We start from the raw sequence: 11,343 nt of genomic DNA, 5'->3' as shown, positions 1-11,343 counted from the left end.
GAATAATAATGTCGGATACTTAGGAATCTTGCACACTAAGTGCCACATATGTAGCCAATGCTACCTCAATCTCATATTGTATAATTGTTCACTCTCGAGCTAATCAACGGGCCTGCTCACACAAGCTTTCAATCAAGACGTAGCTACTCGGTGTTGCTCACACAAGCTGTCAAGTAACCGCAATGTATGCCGGTATACTCAGCCACCAGTAGGACATACGAGATCAGTACTCGGATCACATTATCACATAACACATGGTAACCCTAGTGACATGTCTCTTGTATCCTATTCTATTCCTAAGGTTCAAACGGGATTTCTTGCTTATCGAACAGTTGTTGAACTCGTCCGTAGAGTTAAACTCGTCCACACAATCAATCATACAGTTCATGCAATATTAAAGCATTTAAATACAATTATATTAAAGCTTATTTAACATACGAACTTACTTCAGTTACAAAAACGGCTATTAGTTCGATTTAGTCCGCAACCTTATTCTTTCCCTGGTCTAAACTCGAACTTCATTTTTCTTGATCTATAATATCAAATTTAACTTACTTAATCATCACATTATTCAATTCATCCCAAAAACACACTACGGCAAAAATTACATTTTTACCCCTAAACTTTTGACATTTTACATTTTAGTCTTAGGCTCGTAAAATTAGTTTCATTCAATTTCTTTTTTATCCAAGCCTAGCCGGACCCTTTTCATGCTCATGATAGCCCATATTTTCCATTTATTCACACTTTTATACACATTTTATAGACTTTTACAATTAAGTCCCTATTTGATGTTTTTATCGAAAATCACTTTATAAATGTTGTTTATCTAACACCCAACATGCATTTTCTACCATTAAATATCAAAATACACAAATATTCAACATGGGTAAAATTTTAGACTTTGATTTTTTTTTCAAATTAGTCCTTAGAATAGCTAAATCAAGTTACAACATTTACAAAAACGGAAAAATCATTAAAAATAGGACAAAGACGGACTTACAATTGAGCTTGGAAGCTTGGCCAAAACCCTAGCTATGGTGACCCTTGAAATTTCGGCACAAGGAGAATGAAATTGAGAAGATAACATCTTTTATTTGTTTTATTTTGTTTTTATTAACCAAATGACCAAAATGCCCTTAATGGCAAACTTTGAAATTTCACCTAACCATGTCCATTTTTTTCGGAGTATAATGGTCTAATTACCATTTAAGGACCTCCAATTTAAATTTTCATAGCAATTAGAAACCTCTAGCTTCTAGAACACATATTTTGCACCTATTGCTATTTAGTCCTATTAGTTAAATTGGACACTCTATCGATAAAATTTCTTAACAAAATTTTTACACAATTATTCAATCATACTGTAGACCTTAAAGTAATAATAAAATTAATATTTCTACTTCGGATTTGTGGTCCCAAAATTACTGTTCCGATTTAACCCAAAAACGAGCTGTTACAAAGTCTTTATATTTTTCCTCCAAGTATCGAGACTTAACCCTACATAGTTCATTAAATGTTAAATATTAATTATTCCAATGGCTAAAATCAGTTCATTAAATGTTAGAGATTAATTATTCCAATGCCTAAAATCTCCAGCAGCTCCAAGCGTTCAAAACTTAATTATAAGGTGTAAATTCAAATCAAGAATACTTGAAGACTTAAGAGTACAATATCCAAACATAAAAATCAAGAGAAAAATCTTTAAATCTTTCTTCTTTAATTTCTCTTCTAAATATTCTTTAGTAATTTAGTGTCAAATATTTTATCATTAGCATATCTTTATATTTAGAGCTCATACTTATAAATATCCACTCCTAGATTCATTTATAGATCCATTCACTTGTGACGTTCATAGTGTGGCATACCTTAATCTTGAGTGGATGATGGACTATGTACGTGTGACTCGTATATTTTGAAGTAAATGAAAGACTGAGTTCAAACAGTTAATGAACTACAAGCTAGTGAATTGGGTATATGACTTCTGGAGTATGTAGCATAATTCCACAACAGTTGAATTCATAGCTCAATTAAAGGGTAAATGATATCCTTTCATCAGCCTTACATAATAAATGAAAAATAAGATGGCCACAAGCCATTTGTCTTAGTGATAAATGATTTAATTACTGTTCGTTAGTAATTGACTTTTTATGAAGGAAGATGCAATCGTTACCATGAGATAAAATAAGATCATATTGGAAGAACAAATTTTATCCTAAAGATATTAAAGATATCCTATGAGAGTAACACAGTTATGACAAAGTTATTGGACGAACACTCCATAAGTGGTTTTCATAATAATATATGATAAAGGAGACCTGGGTCATGATACATTGATGTTATCATTGTTCTTTATTCATCTTATCACCAACAAATTATATCACACTTTTAACACCCATATTTGTCAAGGTCCAAAAAGTTGTACTTCATGTGCTCTTCTCACCGAGAGCATGAATTCTACGAAAAAAATTATATCCCACAAATCTTGATGCGAGATAACCTTGCAAAAAATTACATATTCTACGAATTAAGTTTGAAATAAATTATTTTAATAAAAATTCCATGCTCAATCGGCATTTCTATCGTAATCTTGATATGATTAAATTGTGACCGTAAAAATTCGATTGTATCGGGAAATCAAAATTTGCAAAATTTAATTCATAATTTAGAATATTCATGAATAATAGAATTTTATTATATATTATATTATTCTAAGAAAAATGATAAAAAATAAAAGTAACGTGACTGAGCATATATGAGAAACACGCAGCAAGCATGTTACCTAAATTCATTTGACAATTGAGAGATCCAACATCAAAGTAACAAACTAAAAAATCGACTATAACAAAGATAAAAACCAAACATGAAGGGCACATGACACCACCACCTCAATTCGCACCAACAATACGTGATAACGATGCATACTATTTCCGAGTGCTGTTGAATGGCAGTAAAATCAAAGCCGAACCCTTGGACCCTTCTCTTCTCTCTGTATACATAATTCCTTATTTGTCAAGGTTTCTCACATTAATTAATTCACTGTACCACAGTTAGAAGCAGATAAATGAAGCTGTCTTCCTACTACTATCTGCATCCGCTAATTTGCATTCATTCTCCAACAATCAATCACTGCAAAATCTCTAATCCATCTTGCCCCCACCCTGCTGTAGCCACCTCCAGCGAACTCAACCTAAAGGTTAAGCAATCCTTTTATTTTACCCGAAAAAGAAATACAGAAACATCCACCCATCAAGGTCGAGGTCATTACAGCTACACTTTGTTCCCATCTAATACCCTTCAAATTTCTCGCTCAATCTAAAAATTTTCAGCACTTAGCTCCTTGAGCTCTCAATTTTCCAAAAAGGCTCAACCTCAGCACCAGCTCATTATCGATTTACATTGCACTCACTTAGATATTGATCTTCATGGTTCAGAAACTTCTTCCAGTATTCCTTGTATTTTGGAATTCCCAGATCAAGCCAAGGTTTCTTATTTCCATTATAGTGCAAAACTGCAGCTTTCTTGATGCCTTCTATATCAAGTCCATAGTCATGACCAAGGCCCGATAAAACCCACACCCTGTCAAGGGCATATATTTGGTCCTGAAAAGTAAGCAAAGTCGCAAGCAAAGCTGATCCCTCTTTCATGCTGACCTGCTGTTCATGAACAAAATGAATTCAATACCAGCAGAAATTATTAACATTTTAAGCTCCAACCATTTCAAAACAAACTGTTCATTAACTGATAAATACCTCATTTCTACATTCTAGTGGAGTAAAAAACTGTTGTCAAAGATGCTGCACTAAAATATATGAACATTATATTTTAAACGGGTTTAAGTTGGAGGTTGATTACAGACCATGTAATGTAATTAGTGTCATTTTTATTCAGCGTTTTGCACATTAATCAAACTGATAAGAGATATTATCCAACATAAGAATTGACGCACCTCTTTCACCAACTTCCAGTAAGTTTCAGAGATGTCTAGGTCTCTCCACCTGGCGAGATCAATTACATTCAATCCTGACATCCAAGAACACGAATGTTTTTGGAAGCTGTGATCACCCAAATAACTCCGCAGCTGATCCATTTTTACCGAGCAAATTTCTATAGCACCAGTCACTTTCCCTCCCATGTTGAGGCTCCATAGTGCTGACAAGTCTTGCTGAACAACAACATCATCATCCAAAACCACAACTTTCTCCAAGTTTTTAAATATCTCAGGAAGAAGATAATGAGAATGAGAAAAAATGGATACATATTGTGTTCTATTATTTATTGCTGGTGCACTATCATTGCTAGGAAAGGAAACTCGAAACTCCACAGGTAATGTCAGGTGAGATAGAGTCGCTTTACCATAGGAATCTGGATCTTCAATGTTCAACACCTGAACAACAGCATCCCTAAAAGTATTCCGGAGGAACCAATGTTTCATTGCATAGTAATTCTGCCAATCAGTCAGCACATGAAAAACCTGGTTAACAGTGTCCTGAAATATGCAGGATAACCAGTCAGTGTCACTAGTTGAACATAGGTATAAAACAATGAAATGAGGTCAAAGAATAACTAATACATACTATTGCATGCACAACAGTTGAGTTTATTACAACTGAAGAAGCGATAACATTATTGGAGAATATAACATAATGTTGCAATGTGGGATCAGAATATTTCTCAGAGAGCTCCTTATCAAACAAATGGTCTCTGAAATATTCCACAGTTAGTCTCATAGACAGGCAGTGCAGGCTCTTGGGCATTGTCTGGACAGCAAGTTGGTAGAGAAAGGCACTCTGCTTCATGTGAAAGTTAGCTTCATCCTCAGTCAAGTCAAATATTTGTCTCAATTTCTTGTCAATGTTATTACAATCCAAAGAGACTGATTTGGCTCTTGCTATCACAGCTTCCATCCTTCGTGATTTCTTCTGAATCCTGATGCAAACCAGTAACAAACACTTTAATGCTTATGCAAGAAAAATGAATATTATCGCTGGCTATAAGAAAAGAGGAATACTGTGACCACTATTCATCTGACCATTGCCAAAATGACAGAATTATATATATATGTATCAAAAAAATTGCTTGACCAAAGCAGATAGCACTACCCACCAAGTTGTTGAACCCACCCTGTGATATCTTTAGGATCTAGAATTAGTTAAATTATAGTGACAGAGAGTTCAATTTAGTACTGTTTGTCAGAGCAGCTTATAAGGTTATATCAAGTGATCAGGAACACTTTGAGAGCTATTTAAAAACCATACAGGCAAATGACATTGTTCTACCAGATGCAGCACAAAAACACTTAAGGTGAAAGATAAACAGCACAGCATGGAGGGAAAATACATGAACAGATTAGAGTGCAAAAGGAAAAATCATCCATATTATATCTGTTTCAATTTGTATGTTCAGTTTTGCTTATTTTAGGATGTTTTAAATACATTGTCCACTTTCCCTAACTGGAATAAGTTTTTCCAATGTTGCCTTCACAGAAATGTAAACTTATGGTGGCCCCTCCAGCTTTTATGACATTTGAAGGGTAAATTTTGAAAAATAAGGGACAAAATACCCCATTCCTAAAGGAGTGTGCCATAGTGGACATTCAATTTGAAACAGAGGGAGTACAAATTTTATACATAAACTAGCATTTCTAGTTCCTAAACAGATCAGTATCCTCATTCTATAATCCTGTAAAGTGGGAGTTATCCATGGAATTTTATGATGCCATTAAATGCCATAACTTACTCTGGAGGAAGATCAGCATCTGTAGTACTTTCACTAAGGACACACTCCACTTCTTGAATATTTTGTTTCAATTCACCAGACAACTTGCTCTGTGCTGGGATTTTCACAATACTAGGAAAATATGCCCTGGCAACAAAAAGCTGATCCTTCAATTTCTTCACCATGGAGTCATGCATTTCTTCCCTATTTTCTTCACGCCAAATGCAATAGCTCCCATATTTCAAATCACAAAACCCCTCACTTTCATCAACATCAGATTTCATTTTTGCTTTACCATTAATTCTACTAATCTGTGAGAGAAAGAAAATTATCTTGAGATGCTATATTATAGGCACTAAAAAGCTATATTAAATAGCTAGAAAAAACTTTTCAGCAATATGCATACATTTTTACTGGTAAACGGTTGCATCACAACTTGAGGTGGAATTGGAATGCCTGTAGACATTTGAAAGAAAAGGGGAAAATAAGGTGGGTTCAAACCTAAATCTAATTAAAGGGCATGGAACATTAACTGGGACACAGTTTAAAAATATGAGTTCAACCATACCTTTCTTCTGCTGAGTTTTAGGTGTAGCATTGATACTGCCGGTTTCATTTTTAGCTTCATTTACAAACCCTTTAAGAACATCCTTTAAAAAAAGAAGAAAAATAGGTCAAATGCAAACATGTATAAAACCTAGGCTACTAGCATCTTTCAATTTCTCCAAAATATGAGGGAGAGAGAGAGAGAGAGAGAGTGGCAGGAAAAGAAAAGAATAAAAAGAAGGGGAAGAGAAGGTTGGTGTTTTAACCCTCAAAAGCTAGCATACTAGAAGCAATGTACAGAACCTACCCTGAGGCCTAAGCTATCGTTCAAGCATAAGCAAGGCTGATCTAAAATCGTAAAAGTACAGTTCTATCTTTAGTCATTCCTTTCATGGTTGTCAATACTATTGGCACTGACCAGTATGCCTAGCTTTTCCCCAAACCAGCATAGGTAATATTTCGCTTCATTCTAGTCTCTAGCTTAGATTCCTGTTTATAACAGAGCACAGCATCGCTACCAGCAAGTGTCAGGCATTTTTCATAGAAAATATTATCTTGCTTGGTAACTGCGTAGCTTAATGAGCTAGCACAAGAACCACCCCTATATGCATAAGACCTGATGTTTCAAACTTTTGAGTGGAGTAATTATAGATATGGCTATTTTAAATATTAAAAAAAAAAAGACATCAATTTTTCCGATTTTGCCAGGGTCAAAACTAATGTTAAAACAGCTTAGAATATGAGTAAAGGCAACTGTCCAACCCAATATCTTTTCATTCTCATGTCTAATAGACATGCAAATGTGAATGTCAACTTTTTGGCAACATAAGTCTATATCATCTCCAAAGATGTCTGCTTTAAGGAATTTTCTGACATAGCCAGAAGATAAGTAGACAAGCTCAGATTATTATCCAAGGACCATTTATATGATAGGATCTATATATTTTTTTTACTTCATATATTTTGGATAGAAACATGTATTAAAATTCTTTCTTTAGGCAATAACAGTTATCAAAACATAAAATAGAGCCAATACTTAGTTTTAAATACGAAAGGCTTTTCATATAATTTTGATCCTGTGAAATTTCTACTCCTTGAGATTTTGAAAAAAGTAAGATTGATTATAAGAGATGAAGTTCCAACATATTAATACATAATACAAGCTCTCTCCTACCAAGTCACATCTGTCTCCAATCACCTAAACAATAAATTTCCTTTATTTTCCAGTCTCGCTTGTCTTAATATTATTCAAATGTTACTCTTCGTTATGAGACACATCTCATTGACCATGTAAAAATACTTATGTCAATTCTTGAGCATATCATCTACAAGCTCAACGAAGAAAGAAGTTTGTCTGAGGATAGATGAACTTTAAAACTAGGCGAGTTTAGTTGTACACTGCATTGGTTGTCTTATTTCTCAGTAATCGGTGAGACTTATTTTTGAGTGCTTCAGCCAAACAAAGCATATAAAAATTTCCCGCAAATAACTCTATACCAATGTAAAACCCAAAAAGAAACCAAAAGCATATCACAATCTGACTCCCAGATAAGATGACTAGACAAGTGAAATGGATCCATTCAATTCTATTAAAAGACCCCACGTTCCACTTTAGAAGTTATCTCGCATAACTAACATGAGGATATAGCTGGCTGATCATCCGTTTGTAATTGTTGCAAATGATTATGCATTATCAACACAAATTATAAATTCAGGGCAAGTAGAGAGAAAGCAAAAGAAAAAAGAAAACACAGCATATTCCCGGGAGGGGGGAGATAGAGGAGCACCACGAAAACCAACCTTAGGTAGTGTAGGCCCTAATTTTCTCACAAGATTATCTATATGGCTTGAGCGATCCCCCTGTCAGAAAGTTTAAAGCATGAATTGTTTTTGACGTTTCCTTCTTCTTCTTTTTTTTAATAAAGCATTGTTGCATTTGAGAATCAAGAAAGAAAGTGATTTAAGCAGCATAATGATGTAAACCATGAAACATTTCGCAACCAAAATTAATGAGACCAGAAATGGAAGGTTTTTGTTCATTAGAGGTCATAATCTGACAGATCATATAGCCAAGAATGTAATAGGAGAGAAAGTGCATGAAGACAAACGGAGTGATTGTGAATGGCAGTAAATGGAATGGACATGATAAAATGCTTACCGAAGGTGAAGGGCGTTGAAGAGGCATATGTCCTACAAATGAAACCAAATAAAATGAGAAGTGGTAAATGAGCATGGACGAATTGTTTTGTTTTCGGTAAAAGAGCATATATGAGTGGGCAGCATCAGAGATCTGGTTCATTTGCTAATAAACAAACAAGCGAGCGTTAGAGTAGAAACGTAAAGTAAGACAAGGAGCCAAAAAAAGAAACAATAAGAAAAGATTGAGCGAATTCCAGATCTAAGACTCTGATTCCGATCGGATAAAATGAGGGCAAGCGCTGCAGATGACCTAACCAAAAACAGATCTAATTGTAAGATTGATAAAGGCACCTGCAGAGTGAAAGCCACTGTGTGGGCCAAGCAAAAATCCAAGGGGAACAAGCATTGAGAGGATCACAAGAAAGAGGACAGCAATGGCCAGACCTCTCCATCGGCGCTTCGCGGGAGCAACTCCACCACCACCACCACTCCCACCTTTCATTCCCCCCCCTACTCCGCCCTCTTTTCCCTCACGTTTAACACTATCACTTTGATCACACTAAAATTTCAGAGCAAATGTGTGTAAATAATGCAGGAAAATGGAAGCTCTTTTCTTCTATTCTGTTGTTTAGTCCTCTCTCTCTCTCTCTCAAGTCTCAGCAGCCAGCCAGCCGAAACCGCCTTCTTCTTGTTTTCCCGTATCTCTGGCACTACGGTTGCACACCTCACCTCACCTCACCTCACCTCATCTCATCTTTTTCTCGGAGAGAAAGCACAAAAAAGTACTGCATGTACAAAAACATTTTTTGTCGAAAAAAATTCACCTTTTAATTAGAATTATTGCTGAGGTCATATTCTGCAATTTGTTCTATGCTTTAATCAAATTGAGAATTATTCCTGGTTATTGTAAAATAGAGTTTGTGTTATTATCATTCTTGTTGCGTAACGATTAGACTTTTGTTGGTGTCAAAAAAATACTGTGTGGGGATCTCATTCCAGTAAATTGAGTCTATAAAGATAAGATAAGAGAATTAGTATAATTAAAAAAATCGTAAATTAAAGTTTAGAGACTAAATTATAAAAGTCTAATTGTTATTGAGTTTTAATTTAAAAATGCTTGAGGATTTAGCTTGTGATTGCTTATAAATATATTATCGTTTATAGTAAAAAATAGCACACTAAAAATATATAGAATTGAATCGACGATATCCGCAATTATATGGGTCAAATTGTAATATAGTATAGATGTACAACGGAACACAAGAAGTTAAGGAGGATGAAATAAATCTGTAAAATATCTCTTTACAATAATAAGTTTAAATAGTAATAATTAAATTATATTATTATGATAAATCATAAAATAGATTAATAAGAGAAATTAAATAACTAAAATAAATAAACAAGAAAATAAACAAACGACTTAAATCGATAAAATCAATAAGAAAGATTAACTTATTTCAGGTTTGTAATTAACTTCATATTAAGGTTTTCGGGTGAATTAGTTACTGATTAACTAATTATTACTTCCCGGCATCTAACTAATTAATTGATTGGTTGATACTCGCTTTTCTTCCGAACTCACTTTCTTAACCAGGATAACTACGATTTACTCGGTTAGACTTATCTCTTGATCTCAACTAACCTATGATTATTTCCTAGGGTTTAGAAACGTGTAATCTATATCAACTAATCCTCTCAGGAAATCCTAATCTTTTATTAATTGCATCCTCTGTAACAACCCAAAAGTTAATGGAGTTAAAAACGGTGGTTTTAGAATGTTGTTTTCCAAAGATAGAATTAGTGAATATTGTTTATTCATAGTTACGAAGGTATTACAATATTATATTGAGGTTGATCTAATAATTTTAATTATTAGAAGATTAGACAAGGTAGAAGTGTATTGGTTTTAAAGTCGTTGGTTTTAAAAATTGAGGTATCGGAACCTCGTTTTCTTAAACCGGACTCATAAATATTTTAATAAATATTTACATAGTTATATTAAAAGTGAATTTAATTTTTGGTTATGTAATTAAGGTGAATCTATATTGAAGGACTTATTAAATAGATAGACCATTGTTTTTATAGATTTTGATAGTGGATGTTTATGAGGATAAGTAACAATTAGTAAATTAAGTTAAGAGTAAATTAAATAAAAAAATGAAAAGGCTAGTGCAGTTCTCAAAGCCACGTTACAAAACCAAAAAATAAATAAATAAATAAAACCATTCATTCAAAACCAGGTAAAAAGAAAGAAAATAAAACCAGAAAAAGAAACCCCTGGGAGAAGCTGGAAGCAGCAGTAAGAAAGGGAAAGGCACGGCTTCAGAGTAGTTTCAGTTGGATTTTCTGGTGAGATTCTCTCACCGTTGTTCTTTTCTCTTCTTTTCCTTGTTGTTCTGTCAAATGGTGAAATTGGTAAGGCTGGTCGGAGATGGAAGTTGAATGGTTATTGTATGCAGATAGCATGCATGCTAATAATATTTTTGTTTTCTACTTAATACCTTATTGATTATGAGTTAACATGAATGTTCGGTTGAACATATACCTTGAATTATGTTCAAAATTTTAATTGATTACTCTTCTTCTTGCTTTTAAATATTAGAAATATTGAAGGTGAAAAGTTGGAAAATTTTATGTTGAAATGTTGTCCAAATGCTAGAAATTTAGCTTGCGTATTCTCTTGTTTAAATGCTTTGACCTACTGTTGTAAATGAAGAAAAGTGTGATTGTGGATTATTAAATTTGACTGTAGATTGGAAGTGTTTAATGCTAACCAAATGTTGAAAATTCAACATACAAATTCCTTTGATTTAAATGCCATTAACTACTGTTTTAAATGAAGGGAACTTCGGTTCAATGTTGTCATTTTTTATTTTTTTTTAATTTGGCTACTCATGGTAGGGGTTAAATGTTGACTGAATGTTGGAAAAAAAAATGAGC

At 33.8% G+C, this 11,343-nt stretch overlaps 1 protein-coding gene across 7 annotated transcripts; it reads right to left on the bottom strand.

Annotated features, from left to right (window-relative positions):
• Positions 1–2,681: 2,681 nt before the first annotated feature.
• Positions 2,682–9,313, bottom strand: LOC107951052 (probable galacturonosyltransferase 7). Of its 7 annotated transcripts, none has more exons than XM_016885946.2 (9): positions 8,755–9,312; positions 8,423–8,454; positions 8,065–8,124; positions 6,287–6,368; positions 6,125–6,174; positions 5,740–6,029; positions 4,578–4,929; positions 3,950–4,489; positions 2,682–3,653 (listed from the first exon to the last, which is right to left on the bottom strand). In XM_016885946.2, the coding sequence occupies exons 1-9, from the start codon at positions 8,903–8,905 to the stop codon at positions 3,387–3,389; spliced, it is 1,824 nt and encodes a 607-aa protein (XP_016741435.1). In that variant the 5' UTR covers positions 8,906–9,312; the 3' UTR covers positions 2,682–3,386. The 7 variants fall into 7 exon arrangements, with proteins under 7 accessions (XP_016741435.1, XP_016741434.1, XP_040938572.1 ...); XM_016885945.2 differs by having other exon boundaries at positions 2,682–3,656; positions 8,755–9,309; XM_041082638.1 differs by having other exon boundaries at positions 2,682–3,656; positions 8,423–8,713; positions 8,848–9,307.
• Positions 9,314–11,343: the final 2,030 nt, after the last annotated feature.

Source organism: Gossypium hirsutum, chromosome A02, assembly GCF_007990345.1.
Source record: "Gossypium hirsutum isolate 1008001.06 chromosome A02, Gossypium_hirsutum_v2.1, whole genome shotgun sequence".
In the NCBI taxonomy this organism is placed as follows: Eukaryota; Viridiplantae; Streptophyta; class Magnoliopsida; order Malvales; family Malvaceae; genus Gossypium; species Gossypium hirsutum.
The sequence above is the reverse complement of the archived record's forward strand: the minus strand, read 5'-3'. Positions and strand labels throughout refer to the sequence as shown.